Here is an 18,826-nt window from a genome sequence, read left to right as displayed (position 1 = left end):
TGTCCGCTTTTCAGTAAGTGTGTGTGCTCTCACTGAAGATGGTGTATTCTGCATATGCACAGAGTCACTTCTTTTCCAGGACACTGAAAAGAGATTCCACCTCTCTGACCTGCAGACTGATGATCTGAAGGGTGGCAGGCTGTTCTTTTGCAGACTCTTGGGCATGGCAGACTCTTAGCTGGTTTTGTCTCAGTTCTGAGGGTTTATATATGACATCACACAGGGATATCACAAGATATAAATCCTGGCTTCAACTATTTTGAAGGAGGAACTAGCAGCATCTGCTAAACAGAAATTCCCAACATCTCTGCAATCATCCCTCTTTCTTCCTTGTTTGAGTAGGTACCATTGTAACCCTGCCTAGCTGAGCATCTTGGATTGCAGGTTTGTTGCTACGGCAACTGTTGCCACTGCTTTGGTGGTCACTACTGCGTTGCATAGAGACTGGGTCGGAAGTGAGGGTGGGGTGGCAGGGCAAATGTCCCACTGCAGCCTTCCTTCCCCATGTCCCTCATGCCAGGCCCCTTGATTACCTCTTCCCTGGGATTCGGTCCTGTTGTCATGATAGGGCCCATGTCTCCTAGCAACCAGCAGCACAGCTGCCTCCACCTTGACAACGCTGCCCTGCTTTATTTCCTAATAAGACCTGAAGGGGCATTTCATCACCTACCCCGGAGAATGGACTCTGCGCAGTTAGGTGACGACAACAGCTTGCTATGACCCAACCCACCAGCAGTTTTCCAAAGGGATGATAAGCTGGATGTAAACACACGTTTGTTTGTTTGTTTGTTTGTTTGTTTGTTTGCAAAAACCAGCTCCTTCTTTCCTTAGAAAAGAGAGAAAGGTCCAAAGTTATATTTACATCTTTTTTAAAAACAACAACAACTGGAAAAGAACAAAAACTATATGAAATAGGTTGTACCATACACATAAGTTAATTTTCTTGCATTAATTTATAATATTTACTCTCCTTGTGTGTCTGTATGCTTTTGTTTGTTTTTTTAAATCAAGAGGAAATCATGCCTCTGATTATGTGCAATGGACCTTTCACCTCCCAGCAGGTAGTCACTATATCCTTGGAAAGGGGCGGGGCGGGAGGGGGGAGAGAGAGAGAGCTTCTAGATTAGAAGGTAGGGCAAGCTGGCTAAAGCCTCAGCACCTCCTAGTTGGGATATAATAGAGAGGGAAATGTGTTTGCCTGTCTGCTTTTCCTTGGCCTGAGGCGTCCTCTACTGGGTGGTTACAACCTAGCACCCATGAGGGCTCTGTAAACGCTTACTAATAATCCTTTTTCATGGGTGATGTAAACCCAAGTGAGCACTGCCCTCCCCCATTAATCTATTTTTTGATAACCTGCTTCATTGGCAGTATATTAGGAACAGGGCAAGCACAAGTCATTTCACTGCTGAGGCAAAAGGACTAGATGACGCTCTGTTGAGTTGTACAGAAGTTGAGCAGTGTGATAGCTGACGCTTAACTCGGTCACTTCCACACCATATATTTAAAAGCACATGCGTTCCCCACCGCAGAACCCTGGAAACTGTAGGTTACCTCTCACAAAGCTACAATTCCCAGATCCCTGAACAAACTGGAGTTCCCAGGATTCTTTGAGGGAAGCCATGTGCTTTCTATGTATGGTGTGGGTATGGCCAGCAGACAGCACCCTCCACACCTGAGAACAGCAGTCTAGTTTAAAGGGCGAGGGTTGTCCTGAAAATGATGGTTCATTTGTGTATGTAAGAAAGGAATGCACTGAAAGTACTCACCAGCCTGGGAAGAAAGGGAGACATGCATAGCACTGTCACTTTCTGCTTCCATTTGAATAGGAAAGAACCCACGATAGGCTTTCCAGGCACTTGCAACATACAAACGGAAGGGGAAAAGATTAGTTGTGCCCTGTGCTGTGGGAACTCAGCACACAGATAAGAACAAAAGAGTATCCCAGCTGGATGAGGCCCATGGCCCATCTAGTCCAGCATCCTGTTCTCACAGTGGTCAACCAGATGCCTGTGGGAAACCAGGAAACAGAACTTCTCAAGAGCCCTCTCCTCTCCCATTGTTTCCAGCAACTGGTATTCAGAAGCATCCCTGTCTTCCGCTGCGGAGGGCAGAAGCATAGCCATCATGGCTAGAAAGCCACCAATAGCCCTCTCCTCCACGAATTTGTCCAATCCTTTTTTAAAAGCCACCCGAATAGGCATCCATCACTGCCTCCTAGGGGAGCAAGTTTGCACTAAGGGAGACGGAATTTTTAAAGAAAATAACATTTTGATTAATGATAGAAACAATTTACCCAAGTAAAATAACAAAAACCAACACCAGGGTATGTTTGCGTGAAATTAAAAGTGACGTCTTCAAAGAATCTGAAAACGTGTGAGAATGTCTTAAGAATGGCGTTTGCAGCCCGCTCCTGTGCAAGTTTACTCCTTCAATGCATGACCCTCAGAGACTTTAGCTATTGTTACTACTGCTGAATTTCTGGCTCTATCACTAACCCCTTGGGAAGTCGAGGTGATTTTTAAAAATTCGTTTCAGCCTGTTAACTTTTGTATGTTTAAAAATAGGCTTGTGTTTTTAAATGGACTTTACTGTTTTCATCTTTCGCAAACCGCTTTGACGTAGCTTTTTTTCTTGTTCTTTATCGAGCGGCGTATAAATGTTATAAAATACATATATAAAGCAACAAATAAACCCCGAGGTAACTAACGGAGAGAAACACGGAAAGAGAAAAGCCCCTTTGGAAGATATCACCCCACCCGTTTATCCTCCCTCCCTGTGCCCTGAAACGCAGTTACGGCGGGATAGAAGGCGGGGCTGCTGCTGCCGCTACTGTTTTTTTGGTTCTTTTCCCTCTCGATTGGTGGAAGGAGCAGCCTGTCACAAGGAGAGCGGAAGTAGAAAGAAAAAAAAAACCACCCCCGCTGTCAGGAGGAGCCTTTAGCGGAAGCGGAAGAAGCTGGAAAGGAGCCGAGGGCGGAAGTGGCGCCGTTTGAGATTTTTGGAGTGGTGGGTAAAGGGGGATACCGAGCAGCGGGAGGACTGGTGGCGGCGGCGGCGGTCCCGCAGGCGGGAGCGGGTGAGTGATGGGGGTCGGGTCCGGAGGAGGCCGGCCTGGGCTGGGCTTGGGGGAGCGCAAGCTGTCCTGCCTGCGGAGAAGGAGCCCCGCGGCTTCGCCTCCCTCGCAGATGGGCGTTGCTGGCCATAGCGGGGCTGCCTCGGCCGTGGCGAGCAAGGATGGAGCCTCCATGGCCAGGGGCAGTGCACCTCTCTCGAGCACCTGTTGTCTTCGAGCCCCGCCTGCGGGCTTCCTGGAGGCATGCCGTGCGCCGCTCTTGGAAACAGGATGCTGGACTAGGAGGACCGCTCTGGCCGACCCAGCAGGGTTGTTGTTCGCTCCGCCCTGCACGGCGCTTTGTAGAAACGCCATAAGCAGAAACAGTTCTCCTTGTGAGCCTGTGAGGCTTGCAGTCTAAGAGCGGGAGTAGTCACAATTCGTATGCAAGGCTCCCAGAGGATTGGGTGTTCACGAAAAACACTGAATTTGTGCGTTTGGACAGAAGAGCTCTTTACTGGTGCGCTGCTAACTGGAGATGCCAGTTAATTTCCTCTTAAGGGGATGAGTGCACGTTTATCAGCTTTGTCGGGCAGAAGTTCAACAGGTGTGACATTTCCTGTATAAGATATCCTATCCCTAAGGCTATGATATTCTAACCTAGGGTGTGGATTCTAGCAGAGGGGGTTCTCAGACCCTTTCTGTTCTACTGTATCCGGATATGCTTTGGACTATGAGTTTACATATTCTATCTGTGATCATAGTTGCTGCATTTAAAACAATCAGCCTGAAGGATTGTAATAAAAATGAATTGGTTATGGGCCTTTTTTCAGGGAGCCATCTTGGGAGTCAATAATTTGTGAACTTTGTATGTCCTATGAACTTAACGGATACAATACTTTGCTCATCAGACAAAACCAACATGATAATAGCCAACAGTTTTATTACAGCAAATCCCTTTTCTTACTACCTTTATATTGCATGGATTGACATTCTTTGAAAGACTTCTCCAAAGTTTGTGTAGTGATTAAGAAAGTGGACTGTGACTCAAATTTTGACTCTTAGATGAGTCCCTTTGGTGTTTGGCAATACATATAAGGATCATAACACTGGTCTGCCTCTTGAAGCCTGTAAAAATGCTGGAGCATTATATGTGAATGAAAGTTCGTATTATTGTTATTAAAGGGGACAGGCCCCTCCTTTGTGTAACAATTTCCCTATTATCTTTTTGCGCCACCTTTTACCATTTGGCTTCTCCCCACTCCCACCATTTTATCTCAATCCCTGGTCATCACTGCAACCCTGCCCCACCCCCACCCCTTGCCTCTCTTTTGCAGATTTTCTTAAGCCTGTATGCAGGAACAATGTTGCCTGTACATTCTGCATTGCTTGAATGTAAAAAGACTTACAGTGGTACCTCGGGTTAAGTACTTAATTCGTTCGGGAGGTCCGTAGTTAACCTGAAACTGTTCTTAACCTGAAGCACCACTTTAGCTAATGGGGCCTCCTGCTGCTGCCGCGCCGCTGGAGCACAATTTCTGTTCTCATCCTGAAGCAAAGTTCTTAACCTGAAGCAATATTTCTGGGTTAACGGAGTCTGTAACCTGAAGCGTATGTAACCTGAAGCCTATGTAACCCGAGGTACCACTGTACTTGTAAAAGTTATGTTTGCTGTCCCCAAACTTAAGGCACCCTTCCTCTTTCCTGTGCCTGGCCTTCTTTATTGGGCGTTGAGAACATTTGGCCCTCCAGGTGTTACAGAACTACAACTCCCATCACCCCAGCAAGTATGGCCAGAGGATGGAAGTGTAGTTCAGCAATATCTTTCTCGCCCATGCTCTAAATCCTTGTTAAATTTTAGTTGTGCCACAGTTCAGGAAGGTGATGTATAGTGTAATTGCTTTGACCATTTTCCTGAATATATGGATATGTCTCTTTAAAGGTCTATCCTTCTTCATGGCCAGATGGGTGGGGTAGCTAGCTCCCAGCATTCTGTTACACTCCAGCATGCCAAGAAGCAAACTATGCAGATGGGAGCATGCTTAATTCTTAATACTGGAGCGTGAGTGCAATTCTTCTCTCGTGTAAGTGAATGGTGGGCATTCACTTTCATGGAAATAAAGTGCTGTGTTTAGGGACACTGACATAGCGATGAAACACAGAAAACTGCTTTATATCTTTGGTCAGTATTGTCTATGCTAACTGGTAGTAGGTCTCTGGGGTTTCAATAGGGAAGCCTTCCCAGCCCTAGCTGGAGATGCCAGGGATTGAATCTGCGGCCTTCTGAATGCAGAGCAGATGCTACATTTGGCTTTCTCAAAGTAAAACCTGTGCTCCACCCCTGTTGCAGGTTGCCAGTCCGTCACCGATAGGGATTTTGTAGGGGAGGGATGGGGAAACCATTGGACTCCAATTCCCATCAGCCCCAGCTAGCATGGTTGATGGTCAAGGATCACAGATGTTTCCTATTTCGGATGCAACATTGGGGTCATGCATCCCCATGAGATTCTTTTAATTCACAAGCCCTCCTTCCATGAACATCATATTGGTGGGCCCTGTGCTAGTATTATAGCAAGGCACCAGAGGCTTTTCTCTGGCAAAGGTTTAGGGCAAAATGAAGTGGAGTACATATGTGATTCATATTGAAGTTAGATCATATCCACCAGAGACCTCAGTGCCTTAAGAAGACTCTTGCATGTCTGTAAAATGCTACATGGTTTCTCACAATCCATATCCACGCTGAGGAAGGTCTGGTCTGGTTGTTGTGCTGTTGGTTGTGACCTGAGAAGTTGCCAATAACAATTTCTGTTTATATTTATTCAGGGTTAGCCTGCACAGTATTTAGTAAAAACACACACACGCCACAGTCAAACACTAAATAAGAGTGTGTGCAGTCAGTACATGAAGTAACCTGACAGACCCATCTTATTGCTTTAAACATGTAGCAGCTAAAAGAAGTATTTAGCTTCAATAGCTTAACTCGATAAATGTCAGGTTGGTTGTTCCCAGATATATCAGGGACTACTGATTAACAGTAACTCATTTCTTTCACTTTTGAGTTACTTCTCAGTATACTCAGTATACAGTGGTGCCTCGCAAGACGAAATTAATCCGTTCCGCGAGTCTCTTCGTCTTGCGGTTTTTTCGTCTTGCGAAGCACGGCTATTAGCGGCTTAGCGGCTATTAATGGCTTAGCGGCTATTAACGGCTTAGCGGCTTTAAGAAAAAGGAAACAAACTCGCAAGAACTCGCAAGACGTTTCGTCTTGCGAAGCAAGCCCATAGGGAAATTCGTCTTGCGGAACGACTCAAAAAACGGAAAACTCTTTCGTCTAGCGAGTTTTTCATCTTGTGAGGCATTCGTCTTGCGGGGCACCACTGTAAATTGTAAAATGCTGAGTGCCTTGTCTAAAGGTCAGCTGGTTTGAATATTTAGCATCCTTAGGCAGAGAAAGTTTGAGGTGTCACCAATCCCTGCCCCCCACAATCCAAGCAAAGAATTCTCACTGCGGTCAGCTAAAGACAACCAACCATGCCCTGCACCCCCCACCCAAACCTCTCTCACTGCCTAAGAAAAACAAAAAATGAATAGAAAAAGAACATACCCAAGTGACGCTGACACAAAAGCTCCACGCATACACTAACGAAAAGAATATAAGTTTAACCACCTCACCTCCTCTCCCACTTTCTCCTCCAACAACCTTATACTGCATTCAATACTTAATGTCTCACATCCAGTGTCACTGCTCTGTAAAAAAGACACTATGACCTGAAAAAAGAGATAGCACACCTACTTTTGTAACCAAAGAAAGTGCTTAATAAAAATTATATTGAAAAAGAAAGAAAGTTTGAGGCACAGAGAAGTGTAGTGTGGAAAGCTAATGTAACTTTTTACCTATGTAAAAAAAGAAAGATGAGGTCCACAGTCTCTTTTGCTCTGGGCATACTGAGCCTTGATGCCTAAATGTAGTACAGTGGTACCTTGGGTTACAGAAGCTTCAGGTTACAGACTCTGCTAACCCAGAAATAGTACTTCGGGTTAAGAACTTAGCTTCAGGATGAGAACAGAAATTGCGCGGCGGTGGTGGCGTGGTGGTGGCAGCGGGAGGCCCCATTAGCTAAAGTGGTGCTTCAGGTTAAGAACGGACCTCCAGAACGAATTAAGTTTTTAACGCAAGGTACCACTGTATATGGGTACACAAATAGCTGAGCTATATGCTCATACAGTTAGTCACATACATATTACACATCTATTCAACATAGAGCTATCTTCTTATAATCCTTACTACAGCCCCGCAAATTGGATCAGTATCGTCCCCTGTCGGTGGACATGAAGAAGAAACTTTTCCTAAGGCCACCCAGTGAGTTATGGAAGATAATAATAGTAGTAGTAGTAGTAATAATAATAATAATAATTAATAATAATTTTCTTTATATCCCACATGTCCTGGTTTAAAAATCGGGCTCAGGGTGGCTAACAGCAAATATAAAACATTGATTAAAATGCAACTTAAAAACAGCATAAAATACAACATAAAATGCAGCATCAATATCAATAGAATTCTAAAATTCAGGGGTTATTGGGGGGGGGGACCCCAGTCAGTAGACATCAAATGATCACCAGGGCTAACTGGCCAAGTTGGTCCTACTAGGGCCAGCAAGGAGACCAGGGAAGAATTTAAATGTGGGGTCCCAGAAAGGGTTTCTTCACGGAAGAGGAAAGGAGAAAAGGAAATAGGGGATCAGGCTAATTCAAATTGAAGGCCAGGCAGAATAGCTCTGTCTTACAGGCCCTGTGGAAGGAGATCAAGTCCTGCAGGGCCCTAGCCTCGTGGGGCAGAGCATTCCACCAGGTCAGAGCCATCACTGAAAAAGCCCTGGCTCTGGTGGAAGATAGCCTGGCTTCCTTAGATGTGAGATTGAGACGTCCTAATTTATAGCTTGATATTTTATCCACTGGGCTGGAACATCCCTCAACCCAGCCAATCACGTTAGAAGTTTTAATGCTGCAGACTAATGCTGTTGTAATGGCAAAACAGTGGCGAACAATACAGTGCATGCGCTTATTAGAAGGACTAAGAAGCCACTTCAGGTAAGATGCTCTGTACATTGGAACGGCAGAGGAGCAGTTCACCTGAAACCACCCAGGAGAGCTTGTGGCAAGAATGAAGCTTCCAGTTCCACATTTGAGCTGCTGGATCAGGGGCAGAACACCTGTGCCAGCTGGGACTGACAGGATGTGGAGTTCAAGAATACCCGGAGGGCCACGGGTTTCCCCACCTCTGTGCTAGCTCAAAAGCCGGTTTCACACCACTGAAATGTCTCTTTCTTTCAGTTGGAGATTTGTGTTCCTCGCCAACAGTCCCATCTCCTTCTCATCAGAGCCTGTGCCCTTGGAACAGGCCATGGCAGGCCGCGGTGGAGCTGCACGGCCAAACGGGCCAGCTGCCGGGAACAAGATCTGTCAGTTCAAATTGGTTCTTTTGGGCGAGTCAGCTGTTGGGAAGTCCAGCCTGGTCTTGCGCTTTGTGAAAGGACAGTTCCATGAGTACCAGGAGAGCACAATTGGAGGTGAGTATTGGTGGACTCCAGCTGTGGGTTAAGTTACAGAAGACTCTTGGGCCTTTGCAGGACCCCCCTCCCCCAGCTTGCAAACTTTTTGTGATTAGGGAGCTCTTTCCACACTGATATGGTGCAAAGAATTCTCAGTGAGCCGAACAAGTCGCCCATTCCATTTCAAAGTGAAGCACTAGCCAGGCCTGTTTGTCGGCCCTGTTTTTCCCACCTAGGACATTATGTATTCCCTACATATCTCAACAGTCACTTACAGCTGTAAACTATTATAATGACTAAACAGATTTCTAGACCTACATTGTACAAAACGGAATAAAGCACAAGCTCCAAGACTAATAAAATCACTTCGGCGAGCTCTAAAACAATAAAACCATTTATACTTTGAAACAACAATACGATTTAATCAGATGTATAATTAATCTTCCTTAAATGACAGGGAAAGCTTTCCTAAACAAAAATGTTTTCATTAGCTGCTTGTCTGGTTTCAGCTGGTAATTTGTTCCAGAGAGCTGGGGCTGCAACACTAAAAGCCTGGTTTAAACTACCGGGGGAAGTTGGCAGCAGAGAGCAAGCTGTCACTAAAGAAGCTCGTCTGCCATTGCTAATTCTCACTGCTCTTCTGACAGTGTTCTCCTACCCAGCAATATTTTCAAACAGAGGCAACTTGGCAGAAGGATGTAGTTGTCTGTAGGGGGCAACGGGGGTTAATCTGTTTCAACAGTTCCTTCTAGACTTTTTTTTAGAGCCACGATGCCACTTCTGGCTGAAACTTGCAGACGAAACGGCAAAAGGAAGAGAAGGCTGCGCATTTGTCTATCCTTGCAAAAATGTCAGTTTGGAAGAAGCGTCTTCTCTGCCCTGAGCAGATTAGCCAGCCTGACACCTGAAGTTCTTGCTTTACCTCTTACAATGCCCCTCTGTCAAGATCAACCTTGGCAGTTCTGGCGCAATTTTTGCAAAGTGGGGACTTCTGGCTTGGTTGGAGTCAGTGATGTCAAGTCCTATTTGGTTTCATCTGAATAGAGCAGTGGCTGCTTAGGAGCTGGTTTGCCCACAGCCTGCCAGGTACATGTTGTATACGCGCTGTGGGGCATAGGACTCAGTGTGGACTGACCTGACCTCTGCCTTGTGGGGGGGGGGCGGTTCTTTGTAGACCCGCTCCACTTCATTCTGCAAAAGGTATGGACAGGTGGAGCCTACTTGCATACAGACAGAAGGCCTGGTTCACCTTAACGTTCTTTAGTTCATATTCTGTTTTGCCTGTTTTGCAGGCTTGGGATGGGTAAGAGCAAACGGGAGTATGCAGGTGCCACAACAAAATTCTCTGCTAGGTAACCCACACTTGGCTTTACCCCACCTGTCAAATGCCAGTCCAGAAACAGAAAGCTTTGCAGTTCTTCCAGAAAGCATTTTGGGTTCTGAACCTGGCATCTAGAAGAAGAGGGCAGTTGCACAAATGTGAGGGCAGTTGTCCTGTGCCCTTCCTGTTTGATCTTGGCATGCATCCCTTGGTGCAGATCATATCAGCCCAAAGCTGCACACAAGCCAAAGGGATGTGTGAACTGATCTTCTGTCCAAGCTCTGCACAAAAGGAGGGCTTCTACTTAACAAATCCCCCCGCCCTCAAATGGCTAACATTGCTCTATTTTCAGCCAAGTCCCATAGTATCTTAACACTGCAGCAGGGCTAATCTGTGACCCTTCAGATGGTTGGTTTGGACTACAGCAATGCCCCACAAATAACCCAGAGATGCATTTTAAATAAGAGGAAACATTCTACTCATGTAAAAACACGCTGATTCCCGGACTGTCCGTGGGCCGGATTTAGAAGGCGATTGGGTCGGATCCAGCCCCTGGGCCTTCGTTTGCCTACCCATGGATTAGCATGTCAGACTAGGACCTGAGTTCAAATCTCCACTCAACCATGATGCCCACCGAGTGGCCTTTGGCTAGTCGCTCACTCTTAAGCCTAACCCATCTCACGGGGTTATCACAATGATAAAATGGGGTGGGGACTATTTACACTATTTTGAGCTCTTTGGGTGAAAGTTGGGGTAATGAAAGTTTTATATAATTACAAAAAATACAACAGAATTTAAATTAAATAGCCATAAACCACAGTCTCAAAATATACAATAAAGTTAAACAATTCACTGATAATTGATAGTGATGTTTAACAATAAAGAGACAAAATACCAATAATAGCAAAAATTAATCATCTCCAAAATTACAAGTAAAACTTGTACTTGAATGTGCAAGTAAAACAACGGTATCTAGGAAATGTATTGGAACATGTGCAGAGTTCAATCCAAGATTTTGTTGCACCTTCCTGTAACTCTGAGCTAATGTTTCTTTTCCAGCGGCTTTCCTCACACAGACCATTTGCCTAGATGACACAACGGTCAAGTTTGAGATTTGGGATACAGCTGGGCAGGAGCGCTACCACAGTCTGGCACCCATGTATTACCGGGGTGCCCAAGCGGCCATTGTTGTCTATGACATCACCAACATGGTGAGGATTTTTGACTCTGTCTTGTCAGCTTAGACCCAAGAGGGTCTTCTCTTGTTCCAGTAATCTTGAATGCCTGAAGTCCTGGACGTGTATGAATCCATCTGACAAATGCTTTATGGCCCAGGGTAAAACTTTCAAGGAAAGCCAAGCCCCTTGGGCTTGCTTTAAGATTAAAAATGCTTGGTTTTCCTTGGTGGTATGAAAACAGGTTGGGCTCCTTAGACCTTAGTTGCAATTGGAATTTACTGTTGGGTCTAGTAAGTGAGGTTGTAAATCTGTTGTCTGGGCTTCACCACTTTGGATGGCATCGTCTCCATGATGCAACATTCTTCCATAAAAAATAATAATCTCTGCATCTGGAAAAGTAGCATGTTGGGGAAAGGGGGAAGCTAGAAGTGCTCGCCTGCAGCCTGTAGCAGTGCAGCAGACTCAAGTACTGCCTTCTCTTGGAACACTTCCGTGCTTACTGTTCTTGTGTCAATTTCATTTCATTTCCATATACTAAGGCGTGTGACGATAGCCCCAAAATACACAATTCTGTGAGCTTCTGAACCTTAGCCAAATCCTAACATTTTAAAATCTTGGTATTTAAATTGGACGTTGAAGAATTTTGAAGTCTGAATACAGCAGTTTAAGGTCTCCATGCAATGTTTGTTAAGCATAAACCTGTCCAACGCACTCATTTACATGTAAAATCCAGCAGCACCCATAACTGAATGTTATAAAAATGTCATTTTTGCTAGCAATTTTTCCTCCGTCGCTGTCAATCTTTGCCCAGCCTTGGATATGCAAAACTAAGATGGAAGTGACAGGCCAGTGAACATGTTGTTCTGCTTGTTAGGAAGAGTGTGTTGGCATTCCAGTTAGAAAGAACTGGTATTCTTCTTGCACTGAACTGACTGCTGAGCTGACTTCCCTCTTTCCTTGCCTGTTTCCTTCTTGTAGGACACCTTTGTACGAGCCAAGAACTGGGTGAAGGAACTGCAGCGGCAAGCCAGCTCTAACATAGTCATTGCCCTAGCAGGAAACAAGGCTGACTTGGCCAGCAAGCGAGCTGTTGACTTCCAGGTGAGTGGCATTCATTGCCTTGGGAAGTAAACCTCCTTGTAGTCGTCCTGTGACTGCAGGAAGCTGCTGTCATGAACTAGCTAACATGGCTAGGCAAACAGCTTTCCTCTCCTGCTCATCCAATCTATATGTAACTAGTGGGAAGTGCTTGGCAGGGCATGGGAATTTAAAGAAACTAATAAATATTGTGATTTTTAAATTGATAGTTTAATTAGTGAATTTCAGGGCTGCACATATACACACACACACACACACACACACACACCAACCCAGGGATTCGACGTGACCTTGCCCTGAATCAACTTGAGGGGGGCGAAGTCATGCCAAAGTCATGTTTCTGTCCACCGTCTTGATTCAAAATGGCGGAGCTCACACCTCATGAACCCCCGTTCTGATACCTTGAGAGGTGGCCAAAACCTATAGAGAACAGACAGATAGGCAGGCATACAACTTTACAATATATATAGCAGATGCTGAACTACCGTATCTTACAGTTGCTTGGTAATCTGTACAACTACTCTGCATAGCTTTGAAAGTCTTAGGAATGTGCTATAAATGCTAAGTGATCATGACAGTGTGAGCAAAATTCTGGGAATTGTCAAATATCTTGTATGGTAACATGCTACTATGTATTATTATTTTTTAAAAATACTTGTTTATTTAGTAGGTTAACATCCTGTTTTTTCGCTAAAGTGGCTAATGACGCTTGTAAAACACAACAGATACCCCCCAAAACAACCAGCCCTACTCAAACAAGAACCAGCATCATATGTTCTTCCCACAGAGCAGATGGTATCATATTAGACAGTCATTCAGTCGAGTTCCATAGTGTATTACAGTAGAGGCAACAATTGGAAAAACCACAATGTGAACTGAAGACAGTGCTATCATCAGTATAAAACAGGGCAGAGTAGTAGTTAATTCTCAAAGACCAACTGAAACAGCCAGGTTTTACTTGACTGCCTAAAGCAGAGAGGGGGCTGTTATAATCTCCTTTGGAAGGGGAATCCAGAAGTATTGGGGCGCCGACAGAAAAGATCCTGGTAGAGAGTAATAGTTCTCCAATACAGTGGTACCTCGGGTTACAGATGCTTCACATTACAGACGCTTCAGGTTACAGACTCCACTAACCCAGAAATAGTACCTTGGGTTAAGAACTTTGCTTCAGGATGAGAACAGAAATCGCACCACAGTGGCAGCGGGAGGCTCCATTAGCTAAAGTGGTGCTTCAGGTTAAGAACAGTTTCAGGTTAAGAACGGACCTCCAGAACCAATTAAGTTCTTAACCCGAGGTACCACTGTATTATGGAGTTCTGGAGAAAGGTCCTCATGAGTAGATCTTAAGTGTGTGTGTGTGGCGGTGGGGAGGCACTCGCTTCTTGGAGGCATCAGTGGCTGCCCCACAGCTGTCATGCCAGGTTCAGTTACCATTGAGTCATGCCGTCCTGGGAGACTGGAGTGTCTCCACTGTGCCACCCCCCCGGGATAATGCTGGCAGTGGCCAAGGCTGTCATCATTCCTCCATTAGCGAATTCTGTTTTTCAAGCACAGCTGGGACACCCAACGAACACCTTGCCAGACCCGCTCCAATCATAGCTCTTTTCTCACACTTAGCAGTCTTCCACGAGCCTCTTGTCTGCACTAGTTTGGAATCCACGTCATCTTTCCCATCCTGGGAGCAAAACGCCATGTGGTGGCCAGAACTAAGTGAGGGTTCAAGGCGCTGACAGCAGTATTGAACTGAACTGGAAAACCTGGAGACTGCTATGCAGCTGTGATGGCTACCCATTCACCGATGAGTTTAGCTGTCTTCTCTTTACCATCTCTCTGTTTATAGGCGTTTGGTGAACAGAGGTTGAAGGCAGTGTTTATACTGGTTATAAAGGGTAGCACTTCTGACATGTCCCTTCCTTTCTGTTACTGAGTTGTGGTTCTAGGAAGCACCAGATCAGGTTGCCAAAAGGTTGTCTGAGTACATGTCTCTGCACAGATTCTGATTTGGCTCGACACATTCCCTTGCAGGAAGCCCAGTCCTATGCAGATGACAACAGCTTGCTGTTTATGGAGACATCCGCAAAGACGGCAATGAATGTGAATGAGACCTTCATGGCGATAGGTTAGTAAAGTGGTGGGGAGATGCAGGGTGGCGAGTCACCCTCCACACTGCCATATATTGGGAACAAAGTGATGTTAAATAAATAAATAAACAGACACAAACACACACACATCACAATCTTGGGTTCCTGAACAGCTTGGGGTGCAGTTCGCTGCAGAATAGGCCAGTTCAGACTTGAGGAAACTTGCAGGCCTAGGTCCAGGAAAGGCCGTGTGGGGATTCATTCATTCATTCGGTTTCTATCCCACCTTTTTTTCCAAGGAGTTCAAGGTGGTGTGCATGATTCTTCCCCCACCCCCGGTCATTTCATCCTCACAACAAGCCTGTGAGGTAGGTTAGGCTGAGAGGCAGTGACTGGCCCAAGGTCACCCAGTGAGCTTTATGTCCAAGGTGGTATTTGGCCTCTCAGGTCCTAGTCTGGCACTCTCTGTTGACTCTCTGTTGCCAAAAGTGCTGGGTAGGAGGAATACAGGCTCTGGAAAATCGGGTGGAATGAGGTCCCAAGAGAGGGGAGCTGAAATAAGGGCCTACAGAGTGGGTAGTGTGCTGAGAAATGGGGGGGGGGAGACGTGAGAAAGAAGTAGGGTAGAAAGGCCAGAGGGGTGAGCAGGAGGCAGTGGTTAAGCAAGGCAGCTGGGGGCAAGGGGTGTGTGGAGTAGAAAGGCACGGGAGTCTAGAGACAGAGAAGTTGAATATATCCATCTTGACTGACCAGCTGAATATTGCGGTGCCAGTTACCCCTTTGAAAGCAGCAGGAAATTGAGAGGTTGCTAGCTTCCAGGAGCTGGGATGGACATGATCTTAATCCCCTGCCACAGGGTGAATCTTACAAACCAGTTCACTTGGATGTGCCTCTTCCTTTCCCCCCCCCCTCAGCCAAGAAGCTCCCCAAAAACGAACCGCAGTGCCCAACGGGAACAGCAGGCAGGAACCGAGGTGTCGACCTCCAGGAGAGTAGCCAACCCAGCAAGGGGCCCTGTTGCAACTGAAGGGGCCACACTGCCTGCCCCTCTGGGCGGCCCCAACTGGAATGCGCCTGAACCAATCGCACTTACGGAAGAACAGCTGCCAGGATCCCTCTTCTTCCCACCTCTTCCCAATCCCCCCCCCCCTTTTTTTTGCTGCTGTGTCTCCTCCCCTCTCTTTCCCTCTGGTTGCAGAATGGAGGGAGCAAGAACCACCTGCCCCCTCTTCTGTACAAATGATGAATTCATCTTTTTAAAAAAGTCTTAGTCACCTTTTTTTTTTAAAAAAAAAGAGCAAAAACACACAAAGGAACTATAGCACACCTCTTCGACCACTCTTCATGGGTAGGTGATGTGCATTTCCAGAGCTTTGGCCTCTCCTATCTCTGCCTTTCCTTTTCCTTTTCCTTTTCTTTTTCTGAAGGGTTCTTACAGCCTCGTATTTGCTCGCAGCCGCTTGGAAGGAAGACCTGCCTTACTTCAACCAGAAGTGACTTTTGGAACACCTGCTTGGTGATTCTAAGCCACTTCCACCGGTAGGGCTTAACCCTAAAGAAAGTGTGGTTGCCGTAGGCCGGGGAAGGCACTGAGAGTTGTATGCTGGCAGAACGACAACTCCCAGGGTTCCTTGGCCAGGAGCCTGGTCTAGATATGGTATAGACTTGCTCTTATAAAAAGCAAGTGCTGTAACGAAACACACAGGTAACCACTAAATGAAACGGTAGCAGTAATGCTAGATTGAGGAAGAACTTCTGGCCTTTAAGCCTTGTTTTGACCAAATCACAATTATGAGTATTGCCAGGGGTTGCGGGGGGGGGGGCAGGGATCTGATTTTCTTCTGTATTTTGTATTCTTGTTTTCAACATATAACCAATCAGTATCTCTTTAATCACATATACCAACTAGCCTTGCACCCACCTAAGTTTGCATTGGGCTTTGGGTATACCAACTCTGCATTAACATTTTTTTTTCCTATTTACATTTTGGATATAATGCACTAATTCAGCCTGTTGAAGAAAAATTGTATTAAAATTATCACTTCTTTTGAGCAATGTGATGCCATTGTTAATAACCCTATAGTATGATGTTGGTGGGTGTATAGATGCAGGGGGGTGGGGAGGATGGACGTGATGTGGGGAGGGGGGCAATAATATGTATTCACATGCAGATGAAATATTGGTAATTCCACTAAATAAAACTGCAGAAGGGAGACCACAGATTTTGTTTCTGATCTAGTGCCTGAGGCAATTTTGTCTTAACTCATATTGGTATTTAAGGGGAGGAGTCTGTCAGTCTCTTCAATGCAAAGCTCCAGTTGTGTATGATTTGAAAAATAAATTTTTTATAAATCAGATACTGACCAGAAAAGCAGCTTCTGTCTTTGTATAAATCAGCCATGTTAATGTCTGGCATCTCCACTAAACTTATCTGGGAGTAAGATAACTCTTTACTCTGAAATTTGGAGGACATTTTACAATTTGCTTGGATGAATTCACATCGTTACACTCTCAATTGTTGGGCTTACACTGCTAATATTCTTAGATTTTCAAGTATTGTAGTTCTTTATCCTTGGATCACAAATATTCTTCCAAGAATGAATCTATCTTGAAAAGGAAACAAGGGACTACTGTGTGGGTGGGTGAAACATGGCTTGTTGCCTGCAGGTGCCCTTGAGTTGTGGACTGAGCTGCTGTGACATCATGGAATGTTTGTAAGCATCTAAATTGTCCAGGAGAAAGCATCTGTAAAGAAAACATTAGTAGTGCCATTTCTGTAAGGGAAGTAAAAGGTCCATTTGCCTGGTAAAGAATCTTCACATAATGCTGAGTGAAGTTTTTGATGTTAGGAATGGAATCCTCCTCCCCTTGGAATTGGTTGCAACAAGTGTTTGCGGGGGGAGAGGGCGTTTCAGAGAAAGAAAAATATTGTTTACAAATTAAAATAGATCTGCGACTTATCAGTCAGGTCTCCAAAACTACCGTATTTTTTGCTCTATAAGACTCACTTTTTCCCTCCTAAAAAGTAAGGGGAAATGTGTGTGCGTCTTATGGAGCGAATGCAGGTTGTGCAGCTATCCCAGAAGCCAGGACAGCAAGAGGGATCGCTGCCCTCTTGCTGTTCTGGCTTCTGGGATTCAGAATATATTTTTCCTTGTTTTCCTCCTCCAAAAACTAGGTGCGTCTTATAGAGCGAAAAATACGGTAGTTTTTGATGGTACAACAGAATTCAAATATAGATGTACAGTATAGACTATTTCCAGAACTAAACACCCAGGTTGGTTAATATGGCCTTGCATTGGGAAGGCATGCCTACCTCCAATATGTAATAGGTCAAAAACATGGGATGGTGTTCACACTCTATTAAATCTTATGCTCCATTGAGGTCAGTAAAAGAGCATATGCTCTGAAGGCTCAGCAGCATTGATCTCTTATTAAAATGATCTCTGGTAGTATGGCTGCAAAAGACCTGAAACTTACTACTGGGCAGCATTGGGCTAGTGGTGATTTAGTAAAAGGCAACTTCATTTGCCTTCCTTGAATAGTGTTGCCACCTGCCCCCAGATCTTGATCAGTTTCCAGAACTGAGAGCCAAAATCTCAGCTAAACTGTTAGGTCTCATTTTTACTCCCTTTGTTTCTCTAGGAAAGCCAGTAGATCCAGGAAGTCAGTTTCCACAAAGAAGTCCTTCTGTGTTTGTAGTTTTGCAGTCCTGTATCTAGTCTGACTGAAGGCATTCTTTCATTCACTGTATATTTGTACTTTGAAGAGCCAGGTAGGAGTGGTTCAGTTTATGTGTATTTGTAAAGGTGAGAGGCATTCTTCGAAGGCTTCACTTTCAGGTAGCATTGTACAAAAGAATCAGCGTTTGGTTCTTTTCATGATAAGCAGCATTTGGCATGTATTCTGAGGCATTTTGTCCTTTGCAGGTAACTTTTTAAAAAAAAGGAATTCTGGGTCACTCAACACAAGTTCAGAGCCATCCCAATATGCAAGAGGGTTGTCACTTTCTATAAGCATCTTTTCCTGTGACTTTCTTAGATTTTGTAAGCTTTATTGTAAACAAAACATGCATTCATTTAATTCAAGACAGTAATAATGATGATCCCATTAATAAAACAAACCTGGTTCTTGGAACGCCCAACTCCCATCAGCCCCAAGCTATTACTGCCTGTTTGTGTGAGACGGGAGCTGCAGTCAACCTGTGGAGGCTCTGAGCCCTGCCACATAAAAGTACCCCATTTCAATAATTTTTTCACCTGATCATTTCAAAGCTATTAGCAGTCCTTAAACTTATCCTTCTGAGAGGAAAACCCCTTTCCTTCAACCTGCAATATGCAAAGCATCGCGAGACGTATTTTACATATTACATTGCATTTTACATATTACTTACATATTTTAATTTAAACAAAATTATTGCGTGTTTTCATTCCCATATTTCTACACGAGTAAACAGTATTCGTCTTTCCTTTTTTCAGTCTTTGTTTTCAGTAGGAACAGAGGTCACGTTTCCCCTTTTCCCACCGCACCTTGATTCTCCTTTT

The 18,826-nt window shown here is 45.0% G+C and overlaps 1 protein-coding gene across 2 annotated transcripts; it reads left to right on the top strand.

Annotated features, from left to right (window-relative positions):
- Nucleotides 1-2,901: 2,901 nt before the first annotated feature.
- Nucleotides 2,902-16,639, top strand: RAB5C (RAB5C, member RAS oncogene family). Of its 2 annotated transcripts, none has more exons than XM_080979533.1 (6): nucleotides 2,902-3,006; nucleotides 8,387-8,622; nucleotides 10,985-11,136; nucleotides 12,082-12,204; nucleotides 14,227-14,320; nucleotides 15,197-16,639. In XM_080979533.1, the coding sequence occupies exons 2-6, from the start codon at nucleotides 8,457-8,459 to the stop codon at nucleotides 15,307-15,309; spliced, it is 648 nt and encodes a 215-aa protein (XP_080835659.1). In that variant the 5' UTR covers nucleotides 2,902-3,006; nucleotides 8,387-8,456; the 3' UTR covers nucleotides 15,310-16,639. The 2 variants fall into 2 exon arrangements, with proteins under 2 accessions (XP_080835659.1, XP_080835658.1); XM_080979532.1 differs by having other exon boundaries at nucleotides 2,918-3,076.
- The last annotated feature ends 2,187 nt before the right edge of the window (nucleotides 16,640-18,826 follow it).

This window comes from Podarcis pityusensis, assembly GCF_964106645.2.
Source record: "Podarcis pityusensis genome assembly, chromosome: 13".
Lineage (NCBI taxonomy): Eukaryota > Metazoa > Chordata > Lepidosauria > Squamata > Lacertidae > Podarcis > Podarcis pityusensis.
This window is presented reverse-complemented; position numbering and strand designations above follow the sequence as displayed.